At 39.0% G+C, this 21,336-nt stretch overlaps 4 protein-coding genes and 1 long non-coding RNA gene across 5 annotated transcripts; 2 read left to right on the top strand and 3 right to left on the bottom strand.

The window, feature by feature from the left end:
• Window positions 155-5,337, top strand: LOC109724437 (importin subunit beta-1-like). The gene is made up of 3 exons (XM_020253261.1): window positions 155-385; window positions 1,445-3,871; window positions 4,278-5,337. The coding sequence occupies exons 2-3, from the start codon at window positions 1,455-1,457 to the stop codon at window positions 4,474-4,476; spliced, it is 2,616 nt and encodes an 871-aa protein (XP_020108850.1). The 5' UTR covers window positions 155-385; window positions 1,445-1,454; the 3' UTR covers window positions 4,477-5,337.
• LOC109724507 (probable inactive receptor-like protein kinase At3g56050) lies at window positions 5,873-9,771 on the bottom strand. The gene is made up of 6 exons (XM_020253355.1): window positions 9,516-9,771; window positions 9,294-9,429; window positions 8,064-8,581; window positions 7,610-7,800; window positions 7,393-7,525; window positions 5,873-6,808 (listed from the first exon to the last, which is right to left on the bottom strand). The coding sequence occupies exons 1-6, from the start codon at window positions 9,586-9,588 to the stop codon at window positions 6,213-6,215; spliced, it is 1,647 nt and encodes a 548-aa protein (XP_020108944.1). The 5' UTR covers window positions 9,589-9,771; the 3' UTR covers window positions 5,873-6,212.
• Window positions 11,860-13,075, bottom strand: LOC109724492. Its single transcript, XR_002219947.1, has 2 exons — window positions 12,991-13,075; window positions 11,860-12,173 (listed from the first exon to the last, which is right to left on the bottom strand). It is a non-coding gene; the product is annotated as an uncharacterized LOC109724492 (long non-coding RNA).
• LOC109723703 (NADH dehydrogenase [ubiquinone] 1 alpha subcomplex subunit 8-B) lies at window positions 13,673-16,862 on the top strand. Its single transcript, XM_020252163.1, has 2 exons — window positions 13,673-14,042; window positions 16,504-16,862. Exons 1-2 carry the CDS (start codon window positions 13,855-13,857, stop codon window positions 16,637-16,639), a joined length of 324 nt encoding a protein of 107 aa, XP_020107752.1. The 5' UTR covers window positions 13,673-13,854; the 3' UTR covers window positions 16,640-16,862.
• LOC109724454 (fibroblast growth factor receptor 3) lies at window positions 17,870-21,011 on the bottom strand. Its single transcript, XM_020253287.1, has 3 exons — window positions 20,157-21,011; window positions 18,952-20,029; window positions 17,870-18,398 (listed from the first exon to the last, which is right to left on the bottom strand). The coding sequence occupies exons 1-3, from the start codon at window positions 20,591-20,593 to the stop codon at window positions 18,114-18,116; spliced, it is 1,800 nt and encodes a 599-aa protein (XP_020108876.1). The 5' UTR covers window positions 20,594-21,011; the 3' UTR covers window positions 17,870-18,113.

The raw sequence follows: 21,336 nt of genomic DNA, 5'->3' as shown, positions 1-21,336 counted from the left end.
TCTTTTTGGTAGCTAAGCTGTAGGCAAAACGAAATTTTGAATCATTTTGTACCATAAAATTTGATTCGAAAAAATCCGGTCGGGTTCGGTTGGGTCTCGAACCGGGTTCGACCGGGCACATTTCAAAAAATTAGGGTTTTCCGGGCTCTCGCACGATGCCCTCCCGCTTCTCCGACCCTTTCGAATAACTCCTCCTTTATAATGTCCCACTCACTACCCCTAAATCCCGACCCTCCCTCCTCTCCTCTCCTCACTCTTCGTAAAGCCGTAAAGCGAGAGTGAGAGAGCTCGAGAGGCGAGCGTTGCGGAGAACCCTAAATCGCCTCTTCTTTCGCTTCGTGGGAGGAGGGTGACGCGCCTTCGCTTGGTCGATCACTAAACTAAGGTATTGTATCTCGAATCCACTGCGAGAGTGTTATTATCCTTGAGATCTGCTTCGGATTTAGTTGTACTTATGTTTGTTTTTAGGATTTGTAATGGTTTTTTATTTTTTTATCATTTTTCTTTCATTTAATGTGTATGAAGTTGTCGATCGATCATGTAGGATTTCTTTGCCCCTTTATTTTTGTTTGTTTTTACTTACATTTTGAGTGTTAGCTCCATTGCTTGCCTATTTCTAGTTCTCGTGGGAGTTTCTAATTGATTTGATTGCAGGGATTGTAATTTAGGATTTTGGTTTGTGTAACTCCCTTTTTTAAATTGCTACTTTCTGCTACCATAGACGAGTAATTGTTTGGAGATTACTGATTTGCAGCCCATTGTAATTTACTTTTATGTTTGGCTTGTGATTGTGGCGTTACGGGAATTGATGTCATCATCATTTTCTGTAGTTTATAGTAAAGTGTATTATTTTACTGTAAATTTGGATTACCCGTAAAGTTGGAGTGTTCACCCTTCTATTGGTGACTCTACTATGCAATCTTATTGTGAAAATATACTAAATTTATGCCGCTGCATGTTAAATTTCAGGCCATATTGATTAGCTGAGATATACACTTCCAAAATATTTTTCTGTTAGATATTGTTGCAATTAATTTTATATACTATCATTTAAGAGTTATTTTCAAAAGCTAGACATATGAGATGAAATGCTGGTTGTGCTCTATATCACTTATTGGGTGATGTCTATATTTCGGTCAAATATGTGCCAACTAAGAAATTGCAATATTGTGGTATGTGTAACCCATCTTTGGCAAGATCGACTTCATCTTGCTGCTCATCTGAGATCTTCGTCCAATTAAGATGGCCTGGATAGCGGTCTTCCGGAAACTTGGAAATTGGAAAAAAAAAAAATCTAATGGAGAGTTGTTTATCATATGGGTCAGCCATCTGGATAATGCTTATGTTGAAATGCATTTATCTTGCTACATCTCTTTTTGAGAATTTCCAATTTACCTGCTTTTCTAACTTGATTGATCTGTGGGTTCTATCTACTGTACTGTAGCATAATCGGCATGGCAATGGAGATAACCTCAATACTATTAGCTGCACAATCACAAGATGGTCAGATCCGTACTGTTGCGGAAGGGAATCTCAAGCAGTTCCAGGAGCAGAACCTACCCCATTTCCTCCTTGCCTTATCTATCGAGCTATCAAATGAACAAAAGCCTCCTGAATCTCGAAGGCTCGCCGGCATCCTGCTTAAAAATTCCTTGGATGCGAAGGACTCAATTAGGAAAGAAGAACTGGCCCAGAAATGGATCAGCGTGGACCTTACTATTAAGTTCCAAGTTAAGGAATCCTTATTAAAGACACTTGGATCATCCGTATCAGAAGCTCGGCGCACCTCTTCGCAAGTCATAGCCAAAGTTGCTTCAATCGAGATCCCTCGTCGAGAATGGCAGGACCTTATTGCAAAGTTGTTAAACAACATGACACAGAAAGATTCACTGCCTTCTCTAAAAGAAGCAACGCTGGAAACCTTGGGATATGTGTGCGAGGAGATATCTCCTGAGGATTTGGAGCAGGACCAAGTTAATGCCATCCTTACTGCTGTGGTTCAAGGCATGAATCAGATGGAACACAGTTTTGAAGTCCGTCTCGCTGGTATCAAAGCATTGTATAATGCTCTTGATTTTGCTCAGACCAACTTTCAGAATGAGATCGAGAGGAACTATTTAATGAAGGTGGTTTGTGAGACTGCCGTGTCCAAAGAGTCAAATGTAAGACAGGCTGCCTTTGAGTGCCTCGTTTCTATAGCCTCCACTTATTATGAACTGCTAGGGCCATATATGGAAACCCTGTTTAACTTAACGGCGAGTGCTGTGAGGGGTGATGAGGAGCCTGTCGCCCTTCAAGCCATTGAATTTTGGAGTACGATATGCGATGAAGAGATCACAATACAAGAAGAACACGCAGGACCTGCTGACGGGAGTTCTTCTCAGCATTATCGGTTTATCGAGAAGGCTCTTCCTTTGCTTGTACCTATGCTGCTGGAGACACTGTTGAAGCAAGAGGAGGATCAGGATCAAGATGATAATATCTGGAACTTGTCTATGGCCGGTGGCACCTGCCTCGGACTCGTCGCCAGGAATGTCGGTGATGCTGTTGTGCCTCTTGTCATGCCTTTTGTGCAGGATAATATAACAAAGGCAGACTGGCGGAACCGTGAGGCAGCCACTTTTGCATTTGGGTCCATCTTGGAAGGTCCTTCTGTAGAAACACTTCTTCCTTTGGTCCATGCTGGACTAAATTTCTTGCTTAATGCAATGAAAGATCAGAATACTCATGTTAAGGACACTACAGCATGGGCTCTCGGTAGGATATTTGAGATCCTTCACTCTCCATCCAGCACCTATGCAGTGATAACTAATGCAAATCTTCCTCAAATCATGTCTGTACTGTTGGAGAGTATTAGAGACGTCCCTAATGTGGCGGAGAAAGTGTGTGGGGCTATTTATTTCCTCGTGCAGGGCTATGAAGATGATGGATCGGCTTCATCGGTGCTAACGCCATATCTCGCTGATGCCATCTCAGCTCTCCTCTCTACTGCTGACCGTATGGACACTAACAACTCAAGACTTCGGGCTTCTGCTTATGAAACTGTAAATGAGATAGTCAGATGCAGCAGTCAACCTGAGAGCTTGAACATGATTGCCCACTTAATGCACGAAATAATGAAGAGATTGAGCCAAACCCTGGAGCTTCAGATTAGTTCCTCTGAGGACAAGGAAAATCAAAGTGATCTGCAAGCGTTATTGTGTGGTGTTCTTCAAGTTATAATACAGAAATTAAGCAGCTCAGATGCAAAATCCGTAATTCTTCAATCTGCTGACCAAATGATGATCTTATTCCTCCGTGTTTTTGGGTGTCGCAGCTCTTCAGTGCACGAAGAAGCTATGCTTGCTATTGGGGCTCTTGCTTATGCTACTGGCCCAGAATTTGCCAAATACATGCCAGAATTCTACAACTATTTGGAAATGGGCTTGCAAAATTTTGAGGAGTACCAAGTCTGCTCTATCTCTGTTGGTGTGGTGGGCGATATTTGCCGTGCTCTGGATGAAAAGATCCTCCCCTTCTGTAACGGTATAATGAGTGCCCTTCTTAAGGATCTCTCCAATTCCATGCTTCATCGTTCTGTAAAACCCCCTATATTCTCCTGCTTTGGCGATATTGCCCTTGCGATTGGTGAACAGTTTGAGAAGTATCTGCCTTACGCTGTTTCTATGCTTCAAGGAGCGGCAGGTCTTTGTACTTATCTAGATGTTAATGATGAGGATATGGTGGATTATGGAAATCAGCTTAGAAGAGGCATTTTCGAGGCTTACTCTGGCATTCTCCAAGGTTTTAAGAATTCAAAAGCTGAGTTGTTGGTACCTTATGCGAGCCAGCTTCTACAGTTCACAGAAGCAGTTTTCAAAGACAAGAACAGGTAAGCGGTGCTTGCAGTTGGCATTTGATTTTGAGATATTTAAATATATATAAAGCCAGAAAATTGTTTATTACACTTATAGTCCTGCAAAATCTGAATTTTTTTTTTATCGTATGCCCTTTTACATACAGAAATGCCCACTCTAAATAGCTCTTTTTAGTACGGAACAGAAGTTCCCCCATGAATCGGATAACTCCCCTCTTTAAAAAGGGTACCCTTTTTTTATTTTGATGAAAAATATCTCTTTAAAGTGGTACATAGGATTAGTGATATATGTAAATTAGATGATTTTGCAGGGATATTATATACTTTAAAAGACCCTATGGCTCTTTTTGTTTCCCTTTTGTGCGTCGGAGTAGGAAATCAATTGTTATTTAGAAGGATATTTAGTTTGAGTATCATGTAGGGATGAGGGAGTGACGAGAGCTGCAGTTGCCATGTTGGGGGATCTTGCGGACACACTCGGCCCAAACACAAAACTCTTGTTTAGGGATTGTACTTTCCATTCTGATTTCTTGGGAGAATGCTTCGAATCTGACGATGAACAACTGAAGGAGACTGCAACTTGGACTCAAGGAATGATTCGCCGAGTGCTGGTTTCTTGAGGTATAGGCTTCTTTCCTTCTACTTTCTGCAGTTAAAGTGAAGATCGTATTTCCTGGTCTTTTGACAATTTTGTGTGTTTTGATATATCAATACGAATTGGAGGTTCGCAAGTGTCTTCACTAATGTATCGTAGGATGTCTTGTCCTAAATACATTCCTGTTGTTCTTCTCAATCCGTAGAGTCGCAGGTCTGCCATCAGTTTAGGAAAGTGTTTGTGGTTCATAAACTGCTCTAACCAATGTATTCAGTTGTCTCTAGTGATTCGTCATTCTCAGTATCTCTGTTGCCGGATCTACTTGCGAGTAAAATAGATATTTCGTCAAAAGTAAAGAGTTCCTTGTAAGATTGATTGGAATTCACGGATTGTGTTCGGAGCACGGTTTGAAGAGTTGGCTTTGATCACTGTTTGGAGTTGGTCTCTGTCATTGTCGCTCAAACAGTTTGAAACAAAGTCGCAGAGCTGAGAAATATTATACATGCGGTCTTCTGTTCAGCTTGTTCACTTGGTCCTGCGGCGATTTCAAATTAATAGATTATCCCTTTCGAGCACGTTGTGGTATACAATGCTTATACGGGCTATTTTCTTTTTTTCCCCTCTAGGAAACATTTTATATTTTTATATTTTTATGTTTATATCTTTTGAGCTTGGTGTTTAGAGGAGCCGTTTACAGAGATTGAACGTTGGGAATAACTAAACTAGAAACCGGAGATTGACGTGGTCGGCAGCTGGATCTGATTGATTGTTAATTGCTTTTTCTATAGATTTTTTTTTTCTTTTTTCATGTTTTGTTCGTCTTTTTCATTACGGGTTTTTAGGTTCAGGAGCTTGATTTGATGCGTAGGTTTCGGGTACCGATCTATATATTTTCTCTCTTGCTTTCTCAGGTTTGGGGCACTTTTATCTTCTCTATATAATTTTGGAGATATTTCTATTCTCCCTTGTTTTTTAATGTGCTTTTTTGTTTTTCCCAAAATTATTCAATCATATAATCAAGCTTTATTTTTAATGAATTGCCAATAAGTTTAACCCTTAAAAAAAAAAAAAAAAAACTAAACTAAAGACGGTGCGTAGAGACGTGCGACCTAGTAAGTTGTTGGACAATCACAATCATGGACGGATTTGGCCATTGGGGTGTTGACGTTATTCCTTCGTGCTGACTAGTTTGTTTCTTTCGTGCGGACCAGTTTATTTTTTATCTCAAAAAATAATATATATATAGAATATAAGATAACATAAAACTCAGTACTGCTTCTGGGTACGAGGGAATTGGGATAAAATTTTTCTGAGTTAATCCACTCAAAAGAAAGATTAAGGCGAATCCTGCAGGCTTTGTATCGAAATCTGTGAAAATAGATTGGTTCGTAATAGGGAAACGACAAGCAAAGAGTATAAAATGATCAAACAACTAATAAACGGCTCTAAAATTTATTGTAATTCTCCTCTTCTTTTCTTTTCTTTTCTTTTTTTTTCCAGCTTTTGAAAGCGGTTATTTTTCCAGGGCCACTCTCCACAAACATCAGCACCCTAACACTTTGAAAATACTACAACGTGTTACAGCATCAACCGACTCTTCCTCTCTGTATCATCTACATTGTTTCTGTAGTGCCCACTCACAACGCAAAACAAATTGAGGTAGAAAAAAAATTCTGACAACAAACCAATTTGAACAAACGAATATCAAACCAAATTGAACAAACGAATTTCTAATCACAAAGAAGGCAAAGTATTCCATCCTTAGTTAGCCTCGGATGAGATAATCTCGAGCTCGGCCCACCACAATGGGGAGACTTTTGGAGTTGCGCCATCTGGAGGCATCCCTGTGATCTCTCTCATGAGGGTCACCACCTCGGCCATTGTCGGTCTCTTCTCAGGATTCGGATCAATGCATGACAATATCACCTCGAGAAGGGCATCTAGTGTTTTCTCGCTAAAGGATTCGAGGCCGGGGTCAATCATTTCGTGAATAGGCTTCTCGCCATTTAAGTAAGATGAAGCCCAGCTTTCGAGAATGCCTTTCTCGCTGGAAAATGGAATCCGACCTGATATTATCTCTAAAATAAGGATACCGTACTTGTAGACGACACTCTCTTGATCTGATAAGAATGAAAAGGTGCTTGAGTTCTCGCTAGCTTTATCAGTTCCCTTACTGTCAGTCCAGAGATCAAGATCAGAGACTTTGGCGGCAAAATCATCAGTTAGGAAGATGGTCGACGAGTCGAGATTGCTGAGGATGACGGGGGGTTTTAGCTGGTGCATGTATTCTAGACAGTAAGCTATCCCCATGGATATCCGAAGTCTAGTCGACCAGTCCAAGTGATCAGCTTCTTTGACTGTAACGCATGTCAAGTTTATGATGTGAGAGCCAAAACAATAAAAATTGGAACACAGCTACATGCACAGGAAACTCAAGCATCGATGTTAAAAGTTTCTGGGTGTGTAATTGGCTACCTCTAATGAAGGCCAACCTTTCTAATTTCTATGTTTTCTACAATTTTCACAAATACGCCCCAGGACCTATTAAAAGAATCAATGTAGTATACGAGTGTTCGCATTAAGATACGATCTCTAAAAAAGAAAAGTTTCTTGAGGCTACATACCAGTAAAGTTCCATCATGCATACTGAAGAGGAAAACTCAATCTCTCTTTTACATTTATTAGTTATTTCCACGGAAAGTTATCTGTACTTGATAATTTGTCGTAATCACAAAGTCAGATGTTTTGAAGCTGAATACAGCATGTTATTTTCCACATACCATGTTACTCTTCTAAGAACTTGATCAAGGAGCACGTTTAGTAAGAGAAGTAAGCAACTCATCTTACTGAGCCAATCATGGGAGTTCAATATATCTATATATTATAATTTGTATGAATGAGAGTATGTTTTGTCTGTGAAAGTTGTGTTTGAAGAACTTACCATGGAGATGCTCAAAAAGTGTCCCATTGGGAGCATACTCAAACACCATCATCCTGGTAAAAGGCTCTTCTTCCTCGCAGTAGCCGAGCAGGCTCATGAAATTCTTGTGGTTAACTTTGGACAAACTCGAGATCTGAAACCAGAATACGTTTTTGATGCTGAAATGAATGCAAAGTGTTAGAGTTTCTACCAAAAAAGTAAGTAGACCATATTTTACCTTCTTCCTGAACTGGGATTCACATTGTTTTGACCAACCTGGTGCAGATGTTATCACACTTGATACCACCGCTATCTCAACACCATTCGATAGAGTTCCCTTGTAAAGCATGCCGCCTGATAAAGAACCAACCACATTGCTGAAGTCTTCACAAGCTGTTTCCAGTTCCGACCGTTTGAGAGCAGGCACGCCTGAATGAGAATCATCTCATGAAGTTAGAAGATGAAAATTCAAGCAAAAGTAAAGTCTAAGATGCAGGAAACCCCTCTTCGAAGCTTGCCATTTTCATCTTTCCACCCTGAAATTTTGAAAATTAAGAACTACAAATTACACCACTAAACTATAGTTTTTCATCTCTCTATACTACAGTATTTCATCTTTGTGGTTTTGGTGGCTTCCTGCATTCTAGCAAAACAAAAAGAAAACTGAATATAGGGTCTAAAAGAAAGGATACCTGTCACAAAAACTCTTTGTAGCTGTCCACTTAAGCCCGTTGCCCACGGTCTAACAGTCTCAACCTTGTTTGTCCGGCAGCAGAAGATAGACAAACCAAACATGGCAAGGAAAAAGGAAACTCCTGCAGCTATCGACCCATATTTAGCCGCCAAATTCACATGCTTTCTATGTGAGCCGACTTTGACTGTCGATGAAAGAGTTGGTACAGGTGCAGAAGGTGTCGTGGCTATTTGTGGGGATGGAGGCCTGGTTATAGGTGAAGGTGTGGGAGCAGGGGTGGGGGATGGATTAATAAGGCTGGAAGGAGATGATGGAAAGGAGATAGTTGGTGTAGAAGCCAATGGAGATTGTGGAATCCATGGCGGCTCGGCTGGAGGAAAGGGTTCAACCGAGGGTGAAGAAATAGGTGAAAAAGTCGGGTCCGGTGTTGGTGTTGGTGTTGGTGCCGGTGGCATAAGATCATTGCTACCTATTTGTAGAAGTTTCCGCGTATTTGCATTTCGAATGTTTCCATCACTGCAAATATGAAAAAGTCAGCATCGCACACACGATGCAATGGAATTGTAGCGCTTGTCGATTCAATTTCTAGCTCCTATTTATTTCTGAAAGTTACAACTTTGCTCAAATCTTTTTCAAATTGCTCCCGCTCATCCGCATTCCGCATGCAAAAGCCATAAAACCCTGGTCACTGGTTAGTGATTGTATCATCCTTTCCTACTTAGTACTAGGAAAAGAGTCTAACACTCTAACATAATAAGAATTGAACATATAGATTATCCTATCTCCCTCCTAATTTTTCATATAACACAATATTTCGTATTCACATACCAATACAACAGCGGAAACCAAAAGATCATATTTTCGCTGTCAAATTCAACTCCGCATTCAGAATCCAAACTGCATATGCCACCAAAGGTGGAAACCAAAGGATCTGTAAAAGTCAACTCCGGATTCTGAATCCAAACTACATATGCCACCAAATTATGCACAACCTAATGATTGCACAAACTAAAGGAAACTCATATTTTTAATCGTCAAATATCATCCAATTTCAGCTGAACATATTCTTCTACTGCTTCATGAAAGATATCACTTAACTTTTGTGCATTGTCCGGAAACAAAAATATCTCAAGAGCATGCTTCGTATGCAGATGCTTCTTGCAATTAAAATCAGAAGAACACAACAAATAGATCTGATCAGAGTATTTCCCAAAACTTCACCACTTACCGAATCACGACTCTTCCTTCAGAGCACCAAACCCCAAACAACGAACACGAACCGAATGCGCCTCGCTCACCCCAGTACGACGAAGCTCCATTGCGGTCCAATTCCACCTTCTCCTTGAATCCGAAAATCTCCACACCTGTAAACCAAAATCACAGATAAAAACCCCCGAATCGAGCTTAATTCCACCGAATCCGACCCCCAAAACAGTAGAGAACACCTCACCTTCCCCATTGTGCCAATCGCCGAGATCCAATCTCCAAAATAGCAGTAGGAGCACTAGCAACGACCACCCCATTCACAAACTCGGCCAAATCCAATCCCCACAACGAGATTTGGATCAAAAGGTGGGGTAATTAAGGTGAAAAATTAGTGGGGAATTGGATTGGAAGGGTTGAGGAGGCGAGGAAACGCGTGAAGGGAAAGGGCGGTAGCAGAGGCTCAAAGACGACTCCATGGCTCACATTTAATTTTACTTTAACATAGCATATTTAAAGTTTGATAAACATGCGTGAAACCCTCTCAACTATAGACGATTTTGAAACAACTCCATCAAATTTATATTTTTCGTTATTTTTTTTATACTTGACTTAGTCGATGAAATTAAAAAGTTAGGAAATATTCAAATTATATTACAGTGGCAAAGAACAATTAAAATTTTTATGTAAAATTTTAAATTAAATAAAAAATAAAAATTTGAAGAGGTCAATAAAAGATATGAAGTTTTTTTTTTTTTTTGAGAAATAGGTAGCACGCTATCCGTTTCGTTTATTTCATTTAGAAATAAACTTAGCTAGAAATGTGAATCAACTAGGATTCGAACTTGGGTCTCGGGTACCAAACACCAAGTCCTTTGCCACTTGCTTTAGGGGATATGAAGTTAAGAAGCTTGTTCTACAATGATGTCTATTTATATTTTAAATATTTTAATTTGTGAATTAATCAGGCTTAGTATATCATTTTAGTTAATAAGTCTCCCCCCATAAAGTTTGCTGTAAATTAAAGAGTAGTACACTAGTACAGGGATTTTTTTTTTGGCATATTTTTTGTCATTCAAAGACTAAATGTACATAAAAGTACAGACAATTTGTTACTTTGGCATAGTACAGGGACTGTTCATACAATTTATCCTTAAGCAATTGACGAAGAATGTGCTCCGATGTTGTACTATGTCAATAATGATTGCAGGTCGAATGTGGCTTTCCGTTGGGTTGTTGTGAGACCAACTAAATAAAATGTTAAAATTTAGGGTATTTTTTTGCATTTTGCCCTTCTTTTTTTTTTTTTTATTACAGAAAACCATAATAAATTTATATTTATATAAATAAATTTTTTCTTGCCATGAGAGCAATTAGGTGATATTTTTAAGTTGAATGTGCTGATTCAATCACCGTCTAGGTGATATTTTTAAGTTGAATGTGCTAATTCAATCACCGTCTTTAAATACGGTGATTAGATCACCGTATTTTCTTTTGTATTTTTTATCGTCCCTAAGTTAATTAAAAGAGGGGCTAGAGTGTAAATATAACACAATGATTCAATTATCGTGTTCAACTTGAAAATATTAGTATGACGCTCACGTAGTAAGAAAATGATCATATATGCAAATATAAATTTGTTAGGATCTTTTATTTTATTTTTATTTCTATTTTGAGGAGACTAAATGTAATAAAAGCCCTCTATGTAGCACAAATTTACTCACCTACCGAAAAATTCCTATTTCATAATACTTCTAACTATAATCTTAGTTTTTTTTTTAAAAAAAATTTGTTTATGGTATTCTTAGTTCTTACCATTGATAAGCAAACTGAGACTCTATAATATATATAAGATTAGTGTAGATTCGGGCGATTTTATTAACTAATTAGTGTAGATTCGGGCGATTTGATAAGCACTACTAAAGATACTATTGGGACATTATTTGGATTTGATGGTCGTTGAGAGTAGTTGTCCAAGAATTGTCAGTAAATAAAAGAATAATTCACTCAAAGTATTATGATTAGTTTAGTGTGGAATTTGTACAATAAACATTATAATATGTCACGCTGAGATTGCAATGTCAAAAACATTATAATAAATTTGAATAAAAGTAACAAAAAATTAATATTAATGATGTTTTATATTATTTCCAGCTAAGTTTATTTCTAAATAAAATAAACGAAGCGGGTAACTTGCTACCTATCTCTCAAAATAAAAAAATAATAAAATAATGATGTTTTATATTGATCATGCCCTTTAATAAGGTTGTTACAAATTCAGCATATAAATAGAATAACCAATACAAAGAGGACTTTATCACGGGCAATGAGTTTACCTTTACCATGAAACTATGCAAATCATTTCATTCTTTATTTCCCAAAAAAATAAGTGGAAAAGTTAGAAGATTCCGCAAAACGCAACGAATGCGGTTAAATTGATGCGGATCCTCCATAACCCATGGTGGCAAGGAGGAGGACAGTGTGTGAGGGGCATAGAATTTTTGGTCCTTCTTTAATACTGGACACAAGCCACAGCTCGGTTCTTATCTTATCGGATCGTTGATGCTAACCATTAATCTAAAAGCTCGAGCTGTTAGAAATACAGAATCAATTCACTTATAAAGTACAGATACAGCGCCCACGGATCTCGATTGTGGCTCGGCCCAACCAGCCTCACGCCACTTCGAACATGACTCAGTCCAACCCAGCCTCACATCATTTCGAATATGACTCGACCCACATATAGCCTCCCGCCACATGGCAGAATGCTGGCCTATTTAAGCCAACGTTTACAAATATCTTCCTCAGCTAAAAAGAAGTTGCTAGACAAATCCCACATTTCCACATTCTCTACATCGTGTAGAGTGATAGATTAATTTGACACCAGCAAGTACAATGTTCTTTGCTGCAAAATACAGATAGAGTTTCAGAGAAAGATAAAAGAAGCTGATAAGAAGCTTAAAGCAATAAAAAATTTCTTAATCATGAGGTGTTTTGGAATTCAACAGAGACATAAATTGAAAAAGGCAAATATCATACTATTGTTAGTGTGAGAAACTTAACCTCCCAGAGAATGATGTAAACTGCCTTTTCTCCCAGAACAAAAAAAAAAAAGAAAAAGAGAATAGGATATCTCATCGACAGATTCAAATCTAATATATGGAAACCATGATGCGCACAAGAACTAATTAACCTGATTTCAAGTGATAACTTTGAGACCAAAGATATGGTAATTGGGACAAAGAATAAAGTAGGATCTGATTACCAAAAGAAACATCTACAGGCTATTAAACACTTATGGATCGGCTCAGTAAACTGAAAGAAGGTAATTAGATTTCATAGAGATTGTATTGTGAAATAATTGGCTTGTCTTAGGCAATGGATGCTCATCCTGCACACAATTATAAAACCCATAAATGATGTCTCCAAATAAAATTCATTATATATAAGAAAAAGTATAGGATATCCAATCTCCCAACCAAAAAATTAAGAACAAGGATACTTGCTTCTGAGGTGATATCATTATTAAACATTACATTAAAAACCAGTAACTCGTTTCGGATACATAAATTTCCATTCAAAGCATCATCACAAAAAAACGCCTTCTATATCACAAGAAACGATCAGATCGAGAATGGTGACAATGAACGGAGAAGGGAGAGGAAGGAGATGAGGAAGTCGAGAGGAGAACGAGCCTCGCTCGTACTCCTCTTCTACGCTACCTTGTCCGACGCGATCGTTAGCTTCGTTACGCTAGGGTTTCGTGGTGAGAACGTCGGAGAAGAAGGAAGAGAGTGAGAGGAGAAGGAGAGGAAGAGAGAGCGAAGCTAAGCAGAGTTATATAGAGAGGCGTGAGTTGGGGGGGTTAAAAGTGGAACAAAAATACCGACCGTTCCTAAAGCGAATGGCAAAAGACTTATGGTTGGTATCCGCAATCCAAGTTCGAATCCTAGTTGATTCACATTTCTAGTTAAATTTATTTCTAAATAAAATAAACGAAGCGGTTAGCGAGCTGCCTACTTCTCAAAAAATGAAAAAAAAAAAAAGTGGAACAAAAATCCACGTTTATTACGTGAATTAGAATGAATCTTAAAATATGATGTACTGTGGATAAAAATCTCACCGTAGAAATGGAGGGAATGTGATGAAAATGCGTGAATTTGATCTCCGCCGTTGGATCGCAACCAACTGGATCGGGAGGTTTTTAGATTTTCCAACCAATTTGGGCCTCCAAAGCTAAAGGCCCAAGATCCTGTGTTGGAGAATGAATTAAGTAGCCCAATAAAGGTCTAAGCTTGGTCCATTTGATTCAAACAGAGCATTCATGGGAGCACATATAGCCAAAAGCCCATGAATCTCTGCCAAATTACCAATTTGGCCCAGTGCACACTCCCAGGAGTAGCTCAACTCAAGTTGCCACGCCATTTCTACCCCTTCTCGGATCATCGTCTCCGCGAAAAAGCTCGAACCTTTTTAGGTAAAATTCCACAAACCCTAACCCTAGAAAGCCACCTCTGGGTCTCCTCCTTTAACCCTCGGTCCACTCGCTCGCACGGGGTTGCGGAAGAGAGAGGGATTTACGCGCCATGGCGAGCACCGTCGACGCGGCGGGGGAGCCGATCCCGACCTCGTCGGTTCTCATGGCGGCGTCGAAGCACATCGCCGTGAAGTGTCGCTCCGAGAACGTCGACTTCATCAATTGCAAGAAGAAGGATCCCAACCCGGAGAAATGCCTCGACAAGGGTCGCCAGGTCACGCGATGCGTCCTAAACCTGTAAGAGATCCGCGTCGTTACTCGTCGATTTCTACCTGTTTGATCTCTCTGAGTGAGGATTTTTTTTGGGGCTTTGATGCTTGATTTGTGATCTATTTAGATTCAGTGTGTTCCTCATTTGATTGGTAAAATGCATCGTAAATATCGTAGTTTTGATCAGAGCCCACATTTTTCGGATGTTTTCAGGAGCAAATTGCTAAGGATAGCTACACTACATTAGGAAGTGATGTCACGGTGTAGTTGAATGGAAAAAAATGCTGATGATTTCCATTCAACTATCAGAAATCATCTGTCCGGGATTATCTTTCTTTCTTAATGTGATTTTGGAAAATTTTGAATGGGCCGACTGGGACAGTATAGAGAATCTTGATTACTTGAATAATCCCGGACAGATGATTTCTGATTTTAGTTGCGTTTATATTCACGTTTTAGTTAACAGTCTTTGAAGAGTACGTCCTTAGTTGTATTCTCTGTTAAGAATAGTTTGGATTGATTTGTGTTCTGCTGTTGTTGCTTTTATTACTTTGTATGGTGATGGATTATGCATCTTGGATCAACATGATAGACATTTGATTTTCCAGCAATTGTATGGTGAATGAGGGAAAGACTTTCATGTAGTGCTTCTTATATTTCCCCTTATATTCTATTTTCCCTTTGTATTCCTTGTCAAAACTCTCTTTCTCGCCTTTTGTTTGGAGAATTCTCTGCTGAGATAGACCTATTGTTTAGTTTCCTCTTTGTACATCTTGGATCAACTTGGCGGCGTGTTCTTCTCTTTTGTTAGATCAATTTGAATCCGATTCCATAGTAGCTACAGATATGTTTAAATTACAGCTCGAACCATATGCTACATGAGGACTGTATTAGGCTAAACTTGTCGCCCTGGTTATTTCTTTTATTCATGCTTTACATGCTCCCCCTCCCCCCCCCCTCCTCCTCCTCCTCTCCGCCCCTCTTTATTTGTTACTTCTAATATTATACTTTTGTTTGTAAAGCCTTCCTTTCTTATCTTCAGCTTCACAAGTGTTCAGGCTTTGGCCTAGTTTTCTTGTGTTTATAGTATTATGTACTTGCATATAATGCTTAAATTCCAGCTAGCCTTACAATGGATTTTTTTTTTTCAATATTATTATGCAAAAGAGTCGCCAAATTCTCCCGGCTAGCCTTAAAGTTTTAGATTTTTTTATTTTCACCGCAACCAACTTCCTACAGTTGGGAAATAGCTCACTTATATCGTTTATTAAAAATCACCACATTAGGACTAAAAGTGATACATGATAGGTACATTATTATTGTGCATCATTAGGGTAAGAAAAGTTGGTTGTATAGAGAGTCAATCTATTACAAAGATGCTAAATCAGACACTAATTTCTGGGCAAAACCCTGGAGGGTAAGTTGCACTACTACTCTCCAAACTTTGTCCTTAAACTTTTTCGAGTGTTTTTCTTGAGTCTCTATCCTCATTTCTTGCAAGAGAAAAAATTAATGCCTGCATCTGGTGCCTCTATACGTCTGTGCGTCATGCATTTATCAGCCCTTAATCCCATCTTGTATTTTTATCTATATCGTCGATTGCATTACAACCTTTTCTCTACTTAGTTCTTAGAAAATGTACCGTTGGATTTAAAGTATAAAATGGATCGAGGGGCAATGAATTCGTGGTGCATGGACATAGATGTACAGATGCACTAGGTGCAGGGAATATATACCCCTCGAATCAAGGACCAAAAATGAAGCACTTCCAAAAGCTCGAGGTGTAAAATGTCTAACTAAAAAGGAGGACCAAACTGAAAATTGGATAGAAGTTCAGGAAAATGCATCCAATAAATGACCGTGCCACGTTCTTTCTAAAACTTCTGTAAAATCATGTCACTATTTTTATCATAGAACAGCTTTGTCACATGGAGCCGTCTAAATGAATTCAAGGCTGTGATACATCATGTATACATCATTACATTGTGCCACAATTTTACTGTCTTATAAGTCAGGGTAATCATATCGTTATGCTATAGATATACTATCCATTTTGTTTTGATATTCAAATAGATTTGTATTCTTGTTTTATGACAACAAAGAAAATAAAATGTAGTATGTGACTATTTATATATCATTGTTTCATATAATATAGATGATCTTGCTACCCCTAAGGAATGTGCGTTTTTGTAAGATATGACACAAAGCTTCTATATCCTGTATTGCTTAACTACGCTAGTAGCACCATGTACTTTTATCTAGGCTTGCTCAAAACTTGTTTTGGTACTTTTAAAACTTACTTCTTGAGAGGGGAGATTTTACATATTCTCATGTTCTTAATGTGAAGTTTAATGCATCTTGTATGAATACATACTGAACTGACTTATGGTGAAATTATGATCTTGTAAACTGAGTAAAATGTTGTTGGTGAAATTTCTAGTTTCATATAAATCCAAAAATATGGTCCTAATGAAGCAAATAAATGCAGGCTGAAAGAGCTTCACCAGAAGTGCCCCAAGGAGATGGATGCTTATGCAGGATGCATGTACTACTACACTAACGAGTTCGACTTGTGCCGCAAAGAGCAGCAAGCATTTGAGAGCGCTTGCCCGGTATCCGAGTAGTCCTGCTTTATTTCTTCAGATGATCTTTAACAATAAGTTATGAGGAAACCATTCGTGACTCCCCATTCTCTTGTATTCTCTCGTAGCATTGTCTTGTGGATGAAGAAAAATACATTTTCAGGGGGTTTCAGCCCGAGTTCTTTGTTTTGCAAGCAGTTCATCAACTGTACAACTTTTGCTTCTTTTCCGATATTTTATTCCAACACACTGCAGTCATATTTTACCTGCTCTCTCTCTCTCTCTCTCTCTCTCTCTCTCTATATATATATATATATAAGCAATTCTAGTCTATCTTAGAACTTATTTTATATAATTACAATTACATAGAAGTATTAAACACATTTAAGTCTAGGCCTAGCTGGGTACTGGCCATTTCTTTTTATTGAGCTCAGATTATATGCTATTAAATGGGTCTATCTATGCACCTTTGGGTTTTGGTGGATTTTTTCTTTTTTTTGAAAAACGAAACGAAGCAAAAGTTCGATCGTGATTTGACTCGAACGTTGGGAGGAACCCAATAGCGTTCACTCATAAAAACAAAAGCTTCAATACGGAAAAAAAAACAATACAGCAAAAACAGAGTTGAGCTATGGTACTATTAATAATAAACAAATAATATTTAAATTTTTAGTTTTTGAATATATATTTGTACCACGACTACATAATAAAGTTTATAAATTTAAATAAAAAATAAATAGCAAACATTATTTCTCTACTATTAATAATTTTTTAAATTTTCTCTTAAAAAAAATTATGCTGGAGATGCAATGTTGTGGGTCGTTGACCAATTCACATGACTGTTAACAGTGTAGAGGCAACAGCAATAGAAAGAAAGTATCGTTAAATTGGTTAAGTATTTAAGTCAACAGGGCCCTAATATGATTTAACTATATGTTTATTTTAAAATAGGTGAGAGGACACAAAAAGTAGACTTGGCCGGAGAAGATACAGACAAAATTGACTTAAAAAACACTAACATAACTTACAAAATTATACCAGCCAATGAGATGATTCTGAAGAGATAAAAGAGAAAATTCTACTCAAAAGAAAAAAAAAAAAAAAAAAATTGACAAAAAGAATCAACAATCATCCAGAGACAAGTTATTTAGAGGAGCTCCTCGCAGAAATTATTATAGGAGTGTTCTTCTCTTTTAATATCCATATATATTTTCATTTTTCAACAAGTATTTTTGGGAAGAAGTTGGCTTTATGGTTTAGTTTATCAGAAGCTTTCCATAGAAGGTTTGCTCATTATTAATCTCACAATGATGAAAGGTACAGAGAGAGAGAGAGAGAGAGAGAGAACCACACATTTTCTCATCTAATAACATACATGGCAAGTGTACACTTGGGGTGGTAGAAAAACAGGCACCCAGAAAAAGGGCAAAAAAAAAAGTACAATTCTTTTCAACATAGATCCTACTAAAGCAATCAAATACGGCACAAAGAGAGTAAACAAGAAACTTAAGGCTTATCATCGAATATTTTGCCTTAGTAGGATATTGATGATCTCCGAAAATTGAGGTCGCTTCGACGGGCAATTGTTCCAGCACTTGAGCATCAGCGACTTTAGAACTTGAGGGCAATCTTTTGGTATTTCCGGCCTCAGCCCGCATGCAGCAATTCCTACTGCAGCTTGAACCGGAGAATAAGAAGAGTATGCGGCTTCTCCAGTTACCATTTCCCATAGCACCATTCCGAAGCTATAGATATTGCTCATCCAAGTCTCCGTCGCACTCTCGGGATCTCCTGCAATGATCTGCATGAGCCAAGAAGATGAGATTTTATATCTAGCTGTTCATGTGATTCCTCAATTAGATTTAGCTACAAAAAGAGGCTAAACTTCACAGCCTGTTATCGTAACTATTTGAAAGTTAAAAGCTTAAGATTTGGTAATAAGATCAAGAACTAATCAATTGCAGTGATCATTGTATGGGGGGACATGGAGCTGTCTTTGAGCAGTTTAGTTCTTTCTTTACCTGAATTTACTTTGGATCTCAAAATTCGATAATGATAATGGAATAAAAGATTGTGCTACAATGGGCAGGTCTAGAAAAGAAAATTTCAAAATTAGCTAACAACAAGAGGCTTTGATTATTGAATTCCCAGAATGCAGACTATATTACCCGATATCACTTTATGCCATCTCTATTTTCTTTACATGGATTGGATTGAAGATCTCATTAAATGTGAGCTAGAAAACAATGAACTTTCACCAAATGATGAGAGAGATCATGTATAACATGTTCACAACAAGTAGTGGAAAAGGGACAGGCGAAAGTAATACTGCGACAAAGTAAGCAAAATCTAACCTCAGGAGCGAGCCACCGGTACCCAGCTGTTTCATACTCCTTAACCTCCCCAAGATTACAAGATGTAACTATACCCATGTCCCCAAGATAAGCATTCCCCTGCTTATCCAACAAAATCCGCTGTGTATTCAAATCTCGATACGCCACTCCATGATCATTCATAAACATAAGACCTTCGGCAACATCAAGAGCAATCCTCATCACTTCCCTAATATGCAGCTTCCTATTCTTCTCCGTAACATCGTGAACCGATCCCCCTTCCACCATCCTTGTTACAATGCACAAGCCGTGATTCTCTTCGAAGCACATCCCGTAAAATTGAAGTATATTCTTCTGCCCACAGCTCATCAGCTGTAACAAGTCTTGTCTGATCTCTATATCATAAGCAGTTCCCATTTCACAACCCCTCAACTTCTTTACCCACACTTTCTTTCCCCTGTAGACACCTTTGAAGGAATTGGAGCCCACCCAGTCGATGAACTCGACCTCATCGGAGTTTATTATCCACCGTCCAATTTCCTCGCCACCGGATCGAACAGTTTGCCACTCATCGACAGAAACAACCAAAGAAGACTCCGGCAAAGGTGACGGAAGCTGAATTCGTCGAAGAGGCTCATTATCGGCTGCCGATGCACGATCATCTCGATCGAACGGCGAATCCTCCTCGCAATTCCTCGAGTTCTCCTCTTGGCACCCGCAGAGCCCGAAAGGGAGCTTCACGCCATTAGTCTTTGGCTTCTTTACCGCAGATCTCAATGCAGCTTCGACCCGAGACTTGAAATTCCTCTCATTTCCCGATTGAACAAAGATTACCACAATACCAAGAGTTAAACCTTTCTTCTCAAAGATCTGAATCTTTCTACAACAGATCAAAGAGCTATCGAGCGAGCCCGACATTGCTTGCCATGAAAGAGGGGAATTGCATGTAAATGTGAGCTTAAAGAAGAACCCATCCACACCATTATTGTTCTCCTGCATCTCCAGTATATTGATCGCGGGTTGATCCTCTGCAAACGCTTGCTCAATAAGCCGAGCGTGTAGGAGAACGTCCTTCATATCAAACCCCGCTTGAGCATAGCTGTTCACAGCACAACAAAAAAATAAAAAAAAAAGGAACGATTTTGACACTTGTAGATCGATCGATAGACCAAATCACGAAATGGGTATTGTTTAATTTGTTCGATTGAGGGCTAAATTTGTGTCACCTGTTAGGCAACGAATCGAAATGGCGTCGGAGATTGGCGATGAGCTTCTCGCTAGGTTGGTGGGTGTTGGGGTAGAGTTGGGCGAGGCACCGCACGGCGCCGCCCCAGAAGTGCTTCTCGGAGCGCGGCGAGGGGTCGCGTGGGGAGTCGATGTTGAGGGAGCTCTTGAGCGCGGCGATGGCGCCGGCGAAGTTGCGGCCGAGGCGCTGCCACTTCTTCGGGGGCGTGGGGAAGGTCCCGCCTCCGCCGCCGCCGCCGCCGCTAGGGTTTTGGTCCTCGGAGGGGGACGGGGACGACGCGGCGGAGGCGGCGGCGGCGGCGGCCGCGGAGGAAGCGGAGAAGGCGTCGGAGCGGTGGTGGCTCTTCATGAGCACGTGCTCCACCATCTCCTCGTCCGTGCTCGGCCGACCCGACCAACACTCCAGCGCCGCCGCCATTGACGGACCTCCGAGAGAGAGAGTGAGGTTGATTGGAGAAGAGGAGGAGGAGGAGGAGGAGCTCTACATATATATATTGGAGCTCTATAGTTGGGAGACAGAGTGTGTGTGAGAGAGAGAGAGAGCGCAAAAACAAAAAAAAACAAAAAAAAAAAAAAAAAAAAAANAAAAAAAAAAAAAAAAAAAAAGAGGCGGGGAGAGGGATCTTCTTCTACTTCTACAACTCTTATTAGTCTCCTCTTGTGTGCATGAAACACAAGAACATGGCGTCGAAGTGCGTGTGAATTGAATAATACGAGGAGTTGGTGATGCTTAAATGAGCATGTGATCTTGCTTATCGAGAGAGTACGACCGGTGACGAGGAGAACGAAAGGGAACAGAGAGAGATGCGATCATGTGAGATGGGAAAGGCGTTAGTTATGCATATGTCAATGGCTTATTTGGTTTTTACTTATTTTAGATTTTTAAATTAATATAATATTTAATGATGTTGTTAGTAGTTGGTTGTTTTATAAATTAGATTTTAATTTTTATTCCAATTCGATTTTAAATTTTAAATAGATATTTTAATTTAAATATTTATTTGCACTTAGAATTCGATGACAGATATGATTATTAATTATGTTAGAATTTAAAATTTTTATTTTTTTTTTCCAAATATCAATCTCCACTAATGAAGGTTTTGGTGGATATAAGCAAACAAAGGCGCATCTAAACAAGGGAGTATTTTATTGTGTAATTTT

Source organism: Ananas comosus, linkage group 18, assembly GCF_001540865.1.
Source record: "Ananas comosus cultivar F153 linkage group 18, ASM154086v1, whole genome shotgun sequence".
Lineage (NCBI taxonomy): Eukaryota > Viridiplantae > Streptophyta > Magnoliopsida > Poales > Bromeliaceae > Ananas > Ananas comosus.
The sequence above is the reverse complement of the archived record's forward strand: the minus strand, read 5'-3'. Positions and strand labels throughout refer to the sequence as shown.